The following is a 17,903-nucleotide window of genomic DNA, read 5'->3' on the forward strand; positions in this document are numbered from 1 at the left end:
TGGGTGAAACCCAGCCAGCGTTTAAATGAGGATAATAAAGCTCTCTGTGTGTCTGACAAGTTCAGTGATTGACAAAATCTTTGAGAACCCAAACACGGAGCAGCTACCTTCAATTTCATCAAGAACTGAAAGCACTGAATGAATCTCTGTGATGACTCAGGGAATTAATTTGGCGTTAAATGGAGGGTAGGCTTAATGTTTAAGGTTAAGGTTTAAATTTTGGACTTGGGAATCAATTTTATCTTGGAAAACCAGTATTTCATGCTCTTTTAAAAACAGGACAGCAGGTAATCAAAAATTCAAAATCTTGTTAATGTTTCATGTTCAGTAGATTATGTGGTTCATTATTATAGCAGAACAAATGTGCTCTTAAGAGTACACTATCTTTTGAGATGAAAACAACACAATGCCAATGATACAGAATATGTTTTCCAGCATATCCTGGTATCAGATTTGGTATGTATCAGTTATAATCAGTTGCATGTAGCCTTTTGGATGTGATGTTGCTGACTTCTGCACCTCACCGTTTTAATGTTTCTGTGTTCAGATTTAGAAATGGACGCCTGTAAGTCTGAGCCAATTTGTTAGAGCCCTGCAAAATTTTTGTTTACAGATTTTACACTCTGCTTGATCACATGGTGCTATTTTAGCATGACTAGCAATTGGTAAAAATGCTGGTCAAGGTCAGACTTGAGTACTTAGGACAGTTGCATGGTGACAGTTCAGTGGTTATGTTATGAACAGTACATATGGTAATCTTTAGTAAGCGAGTACACAGGGATACACAAGCGCACCCCTGCACTATCACAGTTTTTTTTTCACATAAATGAAAGAAATTTTAAAATTGTGGATAATCCTTTTAATTCAATTTTAGCATAACTGGACCCCAGTGGAGACGTAGGCAGTCAGTGCATGCAGTGCAGACTCTACTGTGTATATGCTCATGTGTCTTACTGTACAAATATAGTACATAGGAGTTATGTGAAACATTTGTTAACCATAGCCTTTTACAATGAATGGGTTGCTTCGTTTTCCTTTCCAGAGTTACAATCCCTGTCGTAGTTATATGAGGAGTTAATTGTGCATTAAAATATTTTGTAAAATCACAAACATGGCGCAGTATCAGTAAGTTTTAAAGGATCTGTGTGCAGCATTCAGAGCATAAATATTGGAATAAAAAAATCGCTGAATCATAGATGTGCTATGAATGTGGCATACAGCTCCTTTAAATAGCAAAATAAATATATTCTTTAAAGTGTTTCCATTTGTCTTGAGACGTATTCCAGAAAAGGATTCACATAGCTGACAGAAATGTACCTAATTCATGTCATTTTCTTTTGCAGAATCCCGCTCAAAATTAGCTTTTTTTTTGCAGCTAAAGCAGCTACTTTTTGGTACACAGCTGAAGGCTTACTGTGAAGTGTTGGGCCCCATTTCCAATAAAAAATACATGTTTTGGACAACACTAAACAAAGTAGGTGCCAGAAGATCAGCAGATTTTATGTTTACCAAAGCACAGTGAGCACAGCACCAAGCAGCTCATGAGCACCTTTGCCAATACCTTGCCAGTGGGTGCTGGGATAGGCTTCAAGACCCCTGAACCCAGTACCACTATCTGCCTTACACAGGACAAGAAAATATACAAAATAAATGGATAGAAATGGTGCAAGACCCAGGCTTCCTACTTTCTTTCTTTAATTCACTCATTATTTGTTTTTTTGTTTGTCCCAGTAAATGACCTTGAATCTCTCCCTTCAAAATAAATAACATTCCACCTCCCACATACTCTTGTTTTGATAGAATGGAGTATTGATGTTTTATATTGATGAAGTTTTTCAATGCTTACAACACTGTGATCTTCTCTTCCTCCTACCTCTGCCCACTGTCTCATTCGCCTCAGTGTCAGCAGTATCGAGAGAGCACGTCAGTCCTGGAGAACCAGCCAGCGGGGACATTTGTTCTGCAAGTTCACGCTGTGGATGCTGACGAGGGCTCCAATGGCAGGGTCACATACGGCTTCATGCACAAAGACTCCACTGTGCCCGCATTCAGTATACACCCAGACACCGGTACTGAAACCACACATGTACTCATTTATCATGCACGATCATACAAATACAGAAGAGTACACACATTTTTATTTCTGTGGGGATTCCTGTGCAGGCTTATTTTTTTTTAGCCTTTCTGTAATGCTCGCCACAGTGCAATGAGGCATGTGGGATGTCTATGAATTTTTGTTTACAATTTAATGCTAAGAAGTTGTGCATCATTTTGATAGCAGACAGAATGAATTTACAATAATTGACATTTTGCCGCTAAAATAAAGGTTCATAACTCAAAGTCCAGTGGCTGCAGCAGATGTATAGTAAATACTGTTTGTCATCACATTTGATGAACCAGAAACTACAATTTTGTTTTCCACTTTAACTGTCTTCAAAGTCTACTTCAGCCTAACTCTTGTGTTGTCACATTTCAAATTTTGTGGGTGCAAAAAATAAAAAGTAATAAAAATAATAATCCATCAGCCTTAGCAACATGAAAGCCTGTTTTTCTTTTTTCTTGTCTTCAAGAAATGTGCTGCTTAGTATGTGTTAATCGAACAATATTGATAGAATGAAAAAGTTAACGTAGACCTCTGCAAATACAGGGCTGAAACTTTAACAACATTTTTTTTTCTTTCTTAACATTCTTAGCATTGGGAATCAAGTCAATCTGTTTGTTCTTCATATAAATAAAAAGTCAATAGCTTTATAAGATGCAAATACATACTCACTTAGTTTGGCAAGTGATTTTGTTAAAGTTTTACACAAGTAGAAAAAAATCAGTTAATCCGCCTATTGCGTAAGCGGTATCAAATTCACTGTTGTCCCTTTCTGAACAAATCATGTCTACTGCAATTTTTACAAAGGCCATGAAAAAACTTTTAGTGTTTCAGTTTTAATTAAAGTCATAAATCAGGACATCTAAAACAAAGGCTATGTCCCAAATCTCTACTGCATACATGTACAGTATGTACTGTGTGCTAGTCCTAATAGTATACTGTTTTTCCTTACCCTACCTCAACACACTTAACTATTAAATGCTAACAGGAATTCATACAATACTGTAAGATGTCTTTTAAAGTTTAGTTTAAAACCTCTTTAATGTGTAAGAATGTCTTTGATTTGGTAACCAGGAAAATATATTGGTAACAACAATGCAAGGGCCCCAAACTGCAGAGAGCCTGTACACGAGGCAGGTTACCATGTTGTGCTTGCATGTTTACATGAAGTAAAGTTACTCTGTCATGTCAAAGAATAGAGACTAATGAGTGTCAAACATACCTTTCACCTCAGAAGCAACTGTATTTTTATGGAGCAGGAAATGTTAAGTGTCTAAATCAATTCTAAAATAAATGATAATTCTCTTTGGATTTGATGATAACTACATTTGAAAAACTCTCCTTCGCTTTCTATTCTGCTCCTCATCTGCTCTACTGTCTTTAAAGTTTAGCTTCAAGGCAAACAGAGGAAATCATTTTAGTGTTAAATTGCAAACCCTCTGGGGACATGAGACCAAGCACTATTTGGTATGATTTAGCTGTCTGATCAACCTCGTTATCTCTGTGTCCTCAGGAGTAATTGTGACAGCCAGGAAATTTGATCGTGAACGCCAGCGGGAGTATGCAGTGACAGTGACAGCCACTGACCAGGCAGCTGACCCACTGATTGGCATTTGTCAGCTCAACATCCTCATCCTGGACCAGAATGACAACAGTCCCAAGTTTGAGAACATCCGATATGAGTGTGAGTAGATATTAGTATATTTGAAGTCTGAGCTACGGTGACTGAGAGAGCTCAACCCACTGAAACTAGCTGTAAGAAAACACAAGCAAATGGACAAAAAAACAAGCATATGCAAAAATATGTTCTCTTTTTAATAAAAACTGATGGATATGAAAATGAGCTAACAATATGATAGCATGGTTCCATATTACAGGAGATATTGTGTCTAATGTAAGCTGTTTACTAATATCTTCTGCATCCGTCTTTCCCAGCTTTAATGTCTCCTGGACATGTTTGCTGTGATATAACTTAAGTTCTTTTTTGGTCTGCATAATTTTAAGTGTTGCTTTATTTTCATGTTGTTTCTGTATTTGTATTGCTTTTTTATGCTGCATATTTGTTGACAAATTGATCAATGCATTTCTTAAAGGGGCCTTTTGCAAAATTCAGAGTGTATGAGTTGTGTGGACAGGGTTCTTAACAGTGCTGTTAGAGCTAACAGTGTTAACCAGGGCAGAACGGAAGGGTGGGCACTAAGCTTCAACGATGCCATTCCAATATCAGCTGTAGGTGCTCTGTAAGCATAATGCAGAGCAGGGGCTATGGGTTAGCCAGTTGGATACACTCATGCAGAGTGAGAAAAGCTTAGATTACATCACACACAGAGGTAGTGTGACTTCAGTCTAAGCTCAGAAAGCCATTACTGTATCTTTACATAGCAATTAGTGGTTTGCCGCTATATCAATGCTCTGAATGATGCATACAGAACCTTTAAAGGTGTACTATGCAGAAATTGTGGGCTAATGTTTGTAAACACAACACTACACTACTAATACATACACTGTAAGCTACTGTTCTACTGTAGGAATGTTGTTTTGTTGTAATGGAAAAGCCAAAACTGTGGCTAAGTAAGCTAACCGCCGGCACCTACCTGTCCTCTAAGACACTCTTTATCTACCTCTTCTCCTTCAGTGCTCGCAAATGAAAGTGAAAGCCAACGCCAATTCACTTTCAAATTGGAATGAGCTTTGTCGCTTGGCATTTCACCTTGCTATATTTGTGGGATTTTTTTCTGTCTGCAATTTTTGAAGCTTCCTTTTGAAAGACTTGCTGCTACTACCTGATCGCTACCTTTTTATAAAGTCCCGACCTCATCTGTGTGCTGTTACTGTGTGGAGTCTCCACACCTGATAAAGTTCCACAGCAAAGCAGGAATATGATAAGAAAATTCAGGCAAGGTCTCTGCAGATAGAAGTGATGATTGAGAAGGATTACTTTTGTGTGAGTCTAAACATTGTTTGTTTTTTTTTATGAAAATCCTGCATAGTATTATACCTTTAAATAGCTTGTGTTTAATTTATTTGCAGCTTTTTCCCCCCTAAATGTGATACTTGTTGTCAAAGTCAAAAAGATTTTTTTTCCTTTGCTTTGTTTCCTGAAGTTGCTGATGAAAACTATATAAAAGACTATAGATTTAGGCCTCACAGAACCACTGAGGCATAAAGAACACTGTTTCTTTTTCTCCAATAGACTTTCTTCGTGAGGACACAATGATTGGAACTAGTTTCTTGCGGGTGGCAGCTCATGACGATGACTTTGGCACCAATGCAGCTATCACGTACTCTATGTCCAGTGAACAGCCAGAGTACCTCAGGGTCAACCCCCTTACAGGCTGGGTGTATGTCAACCAGCCCATTTCTCAGGTACCCACATACTGTATACAAACAGATGATACCAAACCACTTTTGGGACAGTTTGAGATTGCTATTTAAAAACTGTACATCATACAGTTTTTTACATATATACAAGCACTTCTTTCGTGTTTCCAGTATATCTCATATATCTCGTAAGAGTAAGCTTTGCAATACTTCATCTTTTTGTGTTTTTTTTTTTTTTTACAAAGATGATTGGATACCTTTAGGGCTAACCACGCTTATGGGACCACTCTGAATGGCACAAAGGCACTTCAAGGAAATTAAGAATTTCCTAATTTCACTCAAGAACTCATGAGATTCTAGCAGTAAACTTCAGCTTGCATCTAAAACAACATGCCACTGCTCCTATGGCCAGAAGCTTATTTGCATTCAAGCACTTTGTTGCTGACAGTGAGGGGGCAGAAGTCCAGTGGCCAGTGGCAGATTGGCAGCCTGAATATGTGATAATGTCCTCACTGCCTTTTCTTTGGCATCAGGAGAAATAACATTGCTGATATTTTTTCTTCATCTCACTGCCTCTAACCCCTTGCTTCACTACCAGCAAGAAAAACAATCTTGGTGGGAACATGAACAAGCAATAGAGGAAATTGCCACGTATTGTGCGCAAAACAAGTCTGTGTCTCAGATGAGTGCCACAATGATTAAGCCCCAAAAAGCAACAACTCATCATCTCCCAGTGCCAAGAGGAATGAATGTCTGTATCCTCAGCACCTTGCATCTAACACCAACACATGGCACCATGCCAGTATTTTTGCCTGAGAGAATGGTTCACTGAAACATATCCATGTTTGAAGATACAAAACTTTCCCACTAATGAGTACAACTGCATAAAGTATATACAAAAACAGACACTGCCTACATGTTTTTTTCAGTGTTTGCCAATGTGACAATCTCAGTTGTGTTAATTGCTAGGAGCAAAGATTGAATTTTAAAACTGCATAACTACAAAAAATCTTGGAAATGGATTTCAGGGCATGTGAAAAACTGGCTCTGAAAAATAATTCTTTCACTCATGAATTTGAAACACCTTTAAAAGGACGGAATGTGTTCATCACATGGTGCACAAAGTAGAAGGCCATGAACAAAATTGATAAAAAGTGAACTTGTATCATCACAGTTTGTTTTTGTTGTCCAATATATGCCAATTAACCCACAGTGGGTGTACAGTCTCTTGGTTAAGTTCTTCTCTTTAGTTACTAAAACGCATAATTTCCCCTGATTGTAGTGGCTAAAGCTAATTGCTCTTGCAAGGGTTACAAAACTCTATTGCTCTGCAGTGAGCCAATCAATACAACTCCAGTCAATACAATTATCTTAAAGTATGTTTGTTTTTACCCGAATGCAGACCACAGTCAGTTTGTCCCTGCACAGAAGTGTCGAAAATGGATTGCCTGTTAAAATCTGTGTGATCTAGTGTCACATAGTGTTTATCAGTCTTAAAGCAAGCTATAATTATCACTGTGTCACACTAATCTGCACCATAAGAACACACCATCGAATGATCTTCTCTCCTCTTCTTTTCATCTGTGACTTTTTGCCACAGAGGACGTACATCACCAGGGAAATTGTGGCTACGGACGGAGGGAACAGGAGCAGTTCAGTGGAGCTGTCCGTTACCATCACCAATGTGAAGAACCAGCCTCCACAGTGGGACAAAGACAGTTACAGCGTGGTCATCCCTGAAAACACTGTCCGAGACACACCCATTGTGGTACATTGGGGCATGGGGGTGGTAGTTTGCACACATAGAAATGCACACATATGAGTTTTGCATCTGCTTCCAAACGCATATTAGATATTCGTACATTTTTAATACATTAAAGTGGACAAGGCATTTGCAATTATATAGCATCTTACAAACAAGTGGGTGGTGGTGGCCTCAAGGGTAGAGAAGCAGTCGCAAGTTCAATAAAAAAAGATAAAACTGTATTCATCCTGAGGGAAAATGTTGTGCAGCAGTTGGAATACAAAGTGGGAAGAGTGCAAATATGAAGAGTGGCATTAGGAAAAGTCCATGATAACAAAGAGATGTAAACAAAGTGCAAAACCAGAATATATTCAATGCCAAAACCAGGTTAACAGTATGGATCATAAAAATATAGATGGGTAAACGGCAGGAATCAGTCTATTGATAAGTTTGTGTAATGTATCAGATCTGTATAAGAATAAGTAGCGTAAGAATACATAGTAAGTACAAATTGTTGATAATTATGAATTCCCCCCAAAACAGTGAATAAATAAAGGTTAAAAAATAAAAAAATAACCAAACAATTTGAAGCATTAAAGCATCAAAGCCAAACTTAAAACAGAATAAAAAATAAGATAAATATAAAATAGAATAAAATTAGATGAGCAAAACAAAACAAAATTACAAAACAAAAAGACAAAGTTATACTAATCAAACAGAAATAAAAGTATAGAGCAGATACAGTGCAGAAATATGTTGTTCCAAATTCAATAAAAGAAGAAAATGTGCAGTAGATACATTTTAGGCATCCATACAGTATGTGTGTGCACATTCGTGCTGAAATATAAATAGGCACAAGAAACAAGAAGAAAGCACTCGCATACAAAAACACATCCAGACACAGACAGGCACTCACAAATACCACTACTACTGAAATACGCACACTGTAGGCAGCACTCTCAATGAAAATGCTTTTATGCACACACACACACACACATTTTATGCTTCCTGTAAACATTTCGGTGATGTTGTCAAGTAACAGTCTTTGAATGGTAAAGTACATTTCATTATAAATATCAAGCGTTCAGTCAATCTTAGTCACTTGTGAGCAGTAAGAGAGTGTAACTGTGTAACATGTGTGGTATGGCAGCAGAGCTCCAGGTTTACGAACCACCGCTGTAGAAAAATGCAAACATTTAAAAAAAATCTTAATTCCACTGATAAGACTTAATTATTGGTGCAGTTGTGATTGGGGCTGGGCGATGAATTGAATTATATTTTCAGTTATGGTTTTGGTTTCCAATGATTATGAAAACAAAATAAAAAATATAGCTGCAAGGGGCAATTCCAGGGTTCAAGCCAGCATGGTAGTTGAAAGCTGGGTAGGATTAGGGCCACACTCTACTTTGGAAGCACTGCCGCTTCCTATTGGTCAACTGCAAAAACATTTTGGGGACATGCTTTAATGGCTTAATTTAAAAAGTCCACCAAGTTTGTTGATATTTGAACAAACTCTAATTGATTATGGCCAAATTTTGTGAGAGGCCATTGCACTTGTTTGGAACTTGTTGCGCCCCCTATTGACCGATTTTAAAATAATTTAACACACAAAGTTCATCATTATTATTATTCAACATAACCCACAAGTTTTGTGATGATTGGCCCAAACGTTGTGGAGTCATTTGCTGAGCCACGCTAAAAAAAAAAGTCCATTGGTCAGTATCTTCAAAAAGCCATTAAATATCAATAACAGTTAAAGCCTTCCTGATAAAATGCTGAAAAAAGTCTCACGTCATTCTGCTGATTTCATAGCCTGGAAATCCAGACTCAAATCTAGAAAGATTCTGAGTCTGGCCCTCACCGTTACACCCTTCCTACCCAAGGGGCAGCACTAACTGAGGCATATTAAATGCCGCCTCATGCAATTGGATAGCATGATAGCCAATCAGAGCAAAAAACAAGGTGACATATTCATTGCAGTTAGCCCCATTGGTTTGCCGACCAGTGGGGCTAGCTGATATATTATGCTTTTGCTGTATCCTGTCCTTCCAGGAAGGACGTTTTTTGCTTTCTCAAGGAAAAAAAGATAAGTGTAGTTGGCTTAGCGTTTCTTCCAAAAGCTAAATTGAATGGACGCGGTCCTTCGGCAGCTGCCATCTTGGCTGTTTACTTTTAGACTCTTGTGGTGCAGCACTGTGTCATCATGTTACACCCGCCTAGAGCCCGCTTCTGTCAGATAGACTGATCTGATTGGTCCGATTACGATTCAACGGGTTCTGCTTGTCGGGGCCAGATCCCCGTGCAGAGCAAATTTGAATTTGCTGGGGGCAGGGCATCTGGATTTCCAGGTTACTGATTTTGGGTTTATTGTCAAATATTGATTTATAATGATTTTTGAAGTATGAAATGTGAAATGTCTTGAAATTTAGATTTAATATAATAAGCCACGACAAGCAATAATTTTCAAATGTTGTGCATCAACTGAAACATTACCTTAGATGATGCAAACCAAGTTTCATACAATTGATTCTGATATATATGACAACATTTCCTACAAGTTTTGTGATGATTGGCTCGGCGGTTAAGGAGTAAAAGCCATTAATGTGCTGAGCCACGCCTCCTCTAATGTTCATTGGTCAATAGCATCAAAACGCAATGAAATATCCAAAAGCTCTTAACTTAAAAAGAACTTTGTCCCATGTTGATTCACAAAAAGATTGGTACAAATCGGACCTACGCCATAGGAGGAGATGTCAAAAAAGTGTTTTTAAAAAAAAATTCAATATGGTGGAAAATCTAGTGGGCGGGCCTTAAGGATCTTTAGGCTTACATACAAATGATTCACTTGAACACGTGTGTCCAGTATCAAGTCAATCTCACAGACAGTGTGGGGATGGTGGCCTTTCAAAACAAAATTTCATTGAACCTTCATTATAGTCTGGCCTATTAGTGTTATATTTCTTGAGCACCATTTGCACGCAACTTCTAATCATTGGTGAAAATTTCATGTCTCCACAATGTACCATCTGAATCTGAATAATAATAATAATAGTAATAATAATAATGATAAAACAGGACAAAAACAATAGGGTCTCAGCCCTCCAGGCTTGAACCCCTAATAATTATCGTGTCACATTCTGTTACACAATGATGCTCTTGTTTTGTGTTAGAAATCCAGCATACCTCTTTACTTTTCAGACCCTCAAGTGACTTTATTTAAAAAAAAAAAAAAAAACAACCTGCAGCCACTGTTGAGCTTTCATTATGCTAACATTTTATTCATATCACCATCACCCGGATTTGTCGATTAGTGGAACAAGGCAAAAACAGATTAGAAGGCGAGTCCTTCTCCCTACAGCGTTCAGACAGCCCCCTTCTGCAGATTCGGCTGTGCCAAAGTAATAGCTAATGCTACAGCTTGTTACTTGCTGCTAATATCCTGCCACACTTGCACAAACTGTACATCGTAGAGAATATTAAAGTATTAAAGCATTTAGTCAAGTGCTTGAGCCCACTACAGTGTGCCTTCAGATGTGCGTTTAAGTCAGTCCTTTGTGTCTGCTCTGTATAAATGATCACAAGCTGCAGTTCAGGAATTATCAACACGTCAGAGTCAAGCGATGGAGATTTACAGTAGACTACATTACATTACTGACATTTGTGTTATTTGTTTTTGTTTTTTATTTTTTCTTATAGACAATGTGCAAATATTTAAGTGCCTTAACTGTTACAGTAAGACTTATGGCCACTCACGTACAGTAAGATTATATTTTAGGTCAAATAAAATCTGCTGTTGAAAAGACACATTTTTGTTTAAAGTTTAATAAATGCATGATGTTTCCAAAGTCAATGAGTAATCATGTTAAATAATCGTGATCTCAATATTGACCAAAATAATCACGATTATGGTTTTTGCCATAATCAAGAAGCCCTAATTACGATGGATCCTTAAGTGTCAAGTCATTTGATTATTCACAGGCATTGCCTTTTCACGCCACTAAAACGTTTTCATCTAATCAACAGTATTTTCTAAGGATCTCTTGAAAGCAATTAAGTCCATTAAAGTTGCTGATGAATATTTTAAACCAAGAGATGGAAATGAAAAGACAGAGGAGAGTACTTTACATGAGAATGCGTGTGCATGAACATGTGAATGTGTTTGTGAGATGCGCTGATAGAGCAAGGGGAAAGGGAGAATGTGGTCCCTGTAGTACAGTGTATTAATCGAGATGGTAGTTCAGTGTTGATTTGGCTGTTATGCAAAGATGCAATGACTCTCAGCAGGCTGTAATAGCTCTACCATGGAAATTTGAGGTTTTTATAGCCTAAATCAGCACATACAGTAGTCAGGCATGTTTGCCAATTCTGCATGCCTGATAGGATGTCTCATTATTGTAACTGCTATGCTTTGCAGGTTGAATGGATTCAGCTAGGTCACCCTTAGGCAAGCCGCATCATGTCCAAGATGGCATTTTTGATTTTAATTGGGGTGTATATGGCATCAGCTGTGAATGGCCTCTCCTTAATTAGTTTATGGAGAATGCAGAATGAAGAGCAGAGTGTATTTCCCTTTGATCCCACAGGATATCAGTGGGTTGTTGTCTAGTCTAACAGTTTGAGACTTACTGCCTTAATATTTTAGTGTTCATTATCATGGGCTATAAAACACTTTTTTTCATCAGGCAGATCATGTTTCACTGTTTAGAATGCACACATCCATTGAAGCACAGTGGCAGCTGTCCTCATTTCTGTTCGTGTCCTTAGGCTTCTTGCTGGCATTCAGCATTTTTTCCAGCTCTTGAAATTGATAATTGGAAACATGCAGTATTTCGGTCAAATGCAAATTATTGTCAGTTTTTTAGATTCTGTTAGTCATCTCTCACTTTCACAAGAAAGTGGTCATGGGTGACTTAATTCATTTAAATTTATTCCAAAAGTTAAAAAAAAAGTAATTGCATAATTGCTAATATGTGATATGACCAAGTGTATACCCATATGTTAGCATGGACATACAACTATGTGTGACTATTTGTTGCTGACAGACTAATAGAACAACTCCCAGGATGTCAGTGTAGCTGCCATTTGTAGTGGTATGTTACATCATGCCATCTGCAAAAACTGACATGGCTTTCATTGAACCAGTACTGGCTGTAGACCATTACTGAAAGTCTAACTGTGGTATTCAGGCTAAAATTAGTGAGATATCTTATAATATTTAAATTTTACCTGGAATCCTCTTCTTGGTTCCAAACAGACAATCAAAGCTACCTCCCCTCTTGGAGATCCCAGGGTAACTTACAACTTGGAAGACGGGATGGTCCCAGAGACCAACATGCCTGTTCGCTTCTACTTAACCCCCAACCGGGAAGATGGGTCAGCCTCCATCCTTGTGGCAGAGCCCCTGGACTATGAGACAACCAGGAACTTCATGCTGCGGGTTCGAGCTCAGAATGTTGCTGCTGTACCACTGGCGGCCTTCACCACAGTCTATGTCAATGTCACAGGTTAGCACTTTTTAATTGATTTTACTTTATTTGAATTTGTTTTCCAGCATATGTCACATTGCCTCCTAAAACCATTGTGTTCCTATGTAATAGTTTGGCATTCCATGTGAATCATGTTTCACATGATGTATTTTTGTAGCACTAAGTGCCTTTGCATGACAACAGGGAAGACATTATTCCTTGTGAAAGTTCGATCACTATTTAAAGAATAAATGCAAAATTAAACATCTCACATTAAGGATCAGTTCTGAAGCAAAAGAACACTCTTTTCTATTGATTGACTGATTGATTGATTCTTTATTTTGAACATATTTAAAAAAAGAAAGTAAATGAATGAGTTGAGGCAAAAGGAAGAGGACAGACACAAAAATCATACAAAGATGCACACAATGTATTGTGGGTGAACACAAAGTATTGAGAAGAAACAAAAAGCTTTAAGGTGGAATAAATATGTTGTTGTGACAGATAAATATTGGTTATTTGCATCAAAAAGTATTTCTCAAAAATGCCTGATTGTTTCCGTTCTATCCAGTTGTGTATAGTAAAAGGTTTTGTGTAGTAAAAGTCACTGCAGCACACTGACCAGCAGTGTGACTATTTAAGGTTGCAGGAACAGAGGACAAATTGAGTGTTTGACGATTAATTTTTTGACGGCTGAGCTATAAGCTAATGGAAGAATCAAAACAATTTTATTAATTAATTCGCAAGATGGGCTTAATGGACTTTTTAGAACATAAATAACAAAAACAGTCCAGTGCTGCATCGGGCACCAAGCTTATTCAAAAACTGAATGGCCTCTGGACCCAAGTGATCAGATGAAATAAAATCAAATGTATTTATAAAGCATGTTTAAAAACAACCAGAGTTGACCAAAGTGCTGTACAATAAAACAAGTAAAATAACATAACATGTTAACAGCAAAATGTAAGAGAGATAACACAACAATCCCAAAAACATGCCCAAATAAATGAATGAAAAAGAAAATAAAGCACAGAATACTAAGTTCTGAAAATAAAATATGAAAGATAAAAGAGAAACCTTAAGGACAATCAAAGGTCTTAAAAACATGTGGGTCTTCAGTTTAGATTTTCATGTGTTTACAGAGGGGGAACTCTTATTGGAAAAGGGTAAACTATTCGAAAGCTTTGGGGCGGCTACTGCAAAGGCATGATCGCCCTTCCACCTTGGTCTCAAATGTGGCCAAGAGTAATGGGTCTGAAGATCTGAGAGGTCTTGTGTTGGAAAGAGGGCAGAGAAGCTCAGAGATGTAATTGGGTGCCAGGCAATGTAAGGCTTTGAAAACAAACAGCAGGACCTTAAACTCAGACCGAAACTTGACAGGTGACAGTGACAGTGCAGGGATGCCAGTACAGGTGTGATGTGGTCTGTTTTCTAGCAGCAGCTTTCTGTGCCAACTGCAAGCAAGATAAGGATGACTGGCTTATTCCCACATACAGAGCATTACAGTAATCCAAATCAGAGGAAATCAGGGCATCCATCACTATCTTCAGGTCATTAAACGAGAGGATCGGTTAGAGTTTGGCAATATTTCTAAAGTGGAAAAAGCAACCTTTTACGACGATGTCATCTTTGATTCAGCTTTAAAATTTGGAAAACAAAATAACACTAAGATTCCTGGCTTGGGCATGGGGGTTAGGCGCAAGGGGCCCAAGGTGGTTTGCTATACCCCAGATGGAGTTGGAGGGGCCAAATAAGACCACTTCTGTCTTACGATCATTTAATTGAAGACAGGTTTTTGCTATCTAAGATTTCACACCTTGGAGGCAGTTGAGGGACCTAACTGTGTTGTTGTTGTTGTTATCACCTGCTTCTAATGGGAGGTAAAGCTGAATTTCATCTGCATAGCAATGGTAGGAGATAATGCATTTATGGAAGATGGAGCCTAAAGGGGCATATAAAAGGCAGATAAGATGGTTCCCAAGATGGAGCCATGGGGTACACCACATGTGACGGGAGCAGAGGAGGAGAACAGGTTTCCAGTCGGAGAAAGATGTATCTGCCAAAGGGTGAATTCAGTAATTTTTGACCTGGACCCCAGTTTTCCTTGTTTTTTGGTCCAAGTGACTCATGGGAACAACAGTTTTTTGACATTTGTCCAGTATTAAGAGAGCATGCTGCAGCCGTCCACTGTGAAACAGGCTGCAGTGTCATTTTACATCAATGAACAGGCTCAGATTGTTATTATGAGTATGTGACACCATTACAAAAAGGACCCTACAGTGAAATGAAATGATCTTTCGCTGGTCTGGCTCAAGAAGTCTCGTTCTGAAATCTCCCAGGAGATGACTGGTTAAAGAAAGGCAACAGTAGAAGATCGCTTTCTGAACTTCAGCACAACAGACTACTACCGGCAGTCATCTCTAACTCTCACTCGCTGTCACTGTTGTCTTCTTGCAAGAAGTCACAAAATGAGACTTCTCCTTTAGCAAGACTTGGTCACAAAGCACAAAATAACGAGGAAAAGGTAAGTAAATTGTTTTATTTCTCTGCAGGGTCCTCTCTGTAACGTTGTCAGACTCTAATAGTAACAACTGTATCCTGTCAGTGGCAAAAACAAGCACTTTGATTTGATGTACATCAACGGTGGGAACATGCCCCATGCCTTTTCTGTGGATGCCAGCTGCAGCGCTCTCACTCACTTATGAACCTTTTTTTTTTTTTTCTTAAGATATTTTTTGGGGGGCATTTTGCTTTTAATGGACAGGACAGACAAGTGTGAGAGGGAGAGAGAGAGAGAGAGAGACAGAGGGGGGATGGCATGCAGCAAAGGGCCACAGGCTGGACTCGAACCTGGGCCGCTGTGGCAACAGCCTTGTACATAGGGCGCCTGCTCTATCCACTAATCCACCGACGCCCCGTTATGAACCTATTTTAAAAATTGTTGTTCCCACATGTTACTTTAACACAAAAACATGCAAAAATAGGATCCAGGTTAAAAAGATACAGGAGTTACGGTGTAAGATCTAAAAGCTCTTAATTACGAAAGTGCAATCCCAGAGCGTTACTGACACGCATAATCAGTTTTCAGCATTATCATCGAATGGGTTAGGGTTTGATGCTTTACAGTAATTATTGTCTGTGCATATTTTTTACTGCAGGACCCCTTTCTAAACTGCATATGCAACACAGCATTTGTTCTACAACTCAATTTCAATTCAATCAATTTTATTTATAAAGCCCAATATCACAAATATCAATTTGCCTCACAGGGCTTTACAGCATACGACATCCCTCTGTCCTTTGGACCCTCACAGCAGATAAGGAAAAACTCCCCCAAAAAAAAACCTTTAACGGGGGAAAAAAACGGTAGAAACCTCAGGAAGAGCAACTGAGGAGGGATCCCTCTTCCAGGACAGACAGACGTGCAATAGATGTCTTACAGAACAGATCAACATGTTAAGTTAACAGTGATCCGTATGACACAATGAGACAGAGAGAGAGAGAGAGAGAGAGAGAGAGAGAGAGAGAGACAGAGAGAGAGAGAGACAGAGAGAGGTGCAGGACAGACGGTAATGACAGTAGCTTACAACAACATTAATGAAAGTAATAATATTATAATTAATAATAATATATTAATATCTGATAGTATACATGTGTGACAATAATCATGTGTGTATAATAACAGTAGAAGTATGACTAATGATAACAGCAGCAGCAGGAGGCATCTGGCAGGACCACGGCAGCAGCGCAACCACACACGTTACACTATCCAGGCACTGCTGCAATACGAGTTAACCTGAGACACAGTGGAGCACAAAGGCTCCGGAGAAGAAGCCGAGTTAGTGACATCCATAATGGCCGAGTTAGCAGGATGCAGTAATAGGACACAGAGAGAGAGAGAGAGAGAGAGAGAGAGAGAGAGAGAGAAGGTGCCCGGTGTATTAAAGGGGGTCCTCCGGCAGACTAGGCCTAAGTCAGCCTAACTAGGGGCTGGTACAAGGCAAGCCTGAGCCAGCCCTAACTATAAGCTTTATCAAAGAGGAAAGTCTTAAGTCTAGTCTTAAATGTGGAGACGGTGTCTGCCTCCCGGACCGTAACAGGAAGATGATTCCACAGGAGAGGAGCCTGATAGCTGAAGGCTCTGGCTCCTGATCTACTTTTGGAGACTTTAGGGATCACGAGTAACCCTGCATTCTCAGAGCGCAGAGTTCTGGTGGGATAATATGGCACTATGAGCTCTCTAAGATATGACGGAGCTTGACCATTTAAAGCTTTATAAGTTAACAATAGGATTTTAAATTCAATTCTGGATTTTACAGGGAGCCAGTGCAGAGAAGCTAAAACAGGAGAAATATGATCACGTTTCTTAGTTCCTGTTAGTATACGTGCTGCTGCATTCTGAATTAGCTGGAGAGTTTTTAAGGACTTACTAGAGCTACTAGATAATAGAGAGTTACAGTAATCCAGTCTAGAGGTAACAAAAGCGTGGACCAATTTTTCTGCATCTTTTAGGGATAGGCCTAATTGGCTTTAAGGCAATTATGAAGTTTAGTTAATTGATTACTTTCTTCTGGCTTCATAGAGAAACAATGGAAATTTACAGAGTGATTTCTAATGATGTTACCTAAAGGAAGCATATATAGAGTAAATAGGATTGGTCCAAGCACAGAACCTAAAGGGCCCAACTAAGGCCATAAAGGGAAAGAATGACGCACATATGCAAAGAACAAAGGGTTAATTGTGTCAAAGCCCTCTCTCTAAGTTCGGTTGTGTTCTCATTCTCCATTACAGTCATTGGATACCAGAGCTACACAAATCCAAATTATTTGCACAGCTTGCCAGCTGTTGTGAATGTGATGAGTCCAAGAGTGCAACATATATGCTTAACCCCACCGCCCCACATCCTTTGCACACATTCCAGCAGGGACTCTTAGTCTAGTTGCTCTCTTACTATTTGTCATCTTTGCCTAAGAATGTCAGTTTTCACCAGTCTATCAGTATATCATGTCTGTCATTATTTTTTTTACGGTTCTTCTGCATATGGTTACTTTGGTCTGTTGTCACTCTGTTTAGGTTAATACTCAGCCCATGATAACTAGAATTAAGTCGCCATCATCACAACTGAATATGGTGGTGTGAGCTAGTCCCTGACCTTGCTCCTCAGAATAACTCTGCCTACCCCACATGCCCCAGACTCCCTTGCATTTAATCCCCTTGCAACATGCACGCACACACACACGTACACGCATACGCCATTCCATCAAATTGGTCT

The 17,903-nt window shown here is 38.9% G+C and overlaps 1 protein-coding gene across 1 annotated transcript in view; it reads left to right on the forward strand.

Moving 5' to 3' along the window:
* Positions 1–17,903, forward strand: part of LOC117250859 (neural-cadherin) — a 460,454-nt gene that overhangs the window by 207,284 nt on the left and 235,267 nt on the right. The window contains exons 9-13 of the mRNA XM_033616852.2: positions 1,901–2,069; positions 3,615–3,785; positions 5,295–5,467; positions 7,023–7,190; positions 12,421–12,670. Coding sequence (XP_033472743.2) covers positions 1,901–2,069; positions 3,615–3,785; positions 5,295–5,467; positions 7,023–7,190; positions 12,421–12,670 — 931 coding nt within the window. The remainder of the gene's footprint in view (positions 1–1,900; positions 2,070–3,614; positions 3,786–5,294; positions 5,468–7,022; positions 7,191–12,420; positions 12,671–17,903) is intronic.

Source organism: Epinephelus lanceolatus, chromosome 2 (genome assembly GCF_041903045.1).
Source record: "Epinephelus lanceolatus isolate andai-2023 chromosome 2, ASM4190304v1, whole genome shotgun sequence".
Classification (NCBI taxonomy): Eukaryota; Metazoa; Chordata; class Actinopteri; order Perciformes; family Serranidae; genus Epinephelus; species Epinephelus lanceolatus.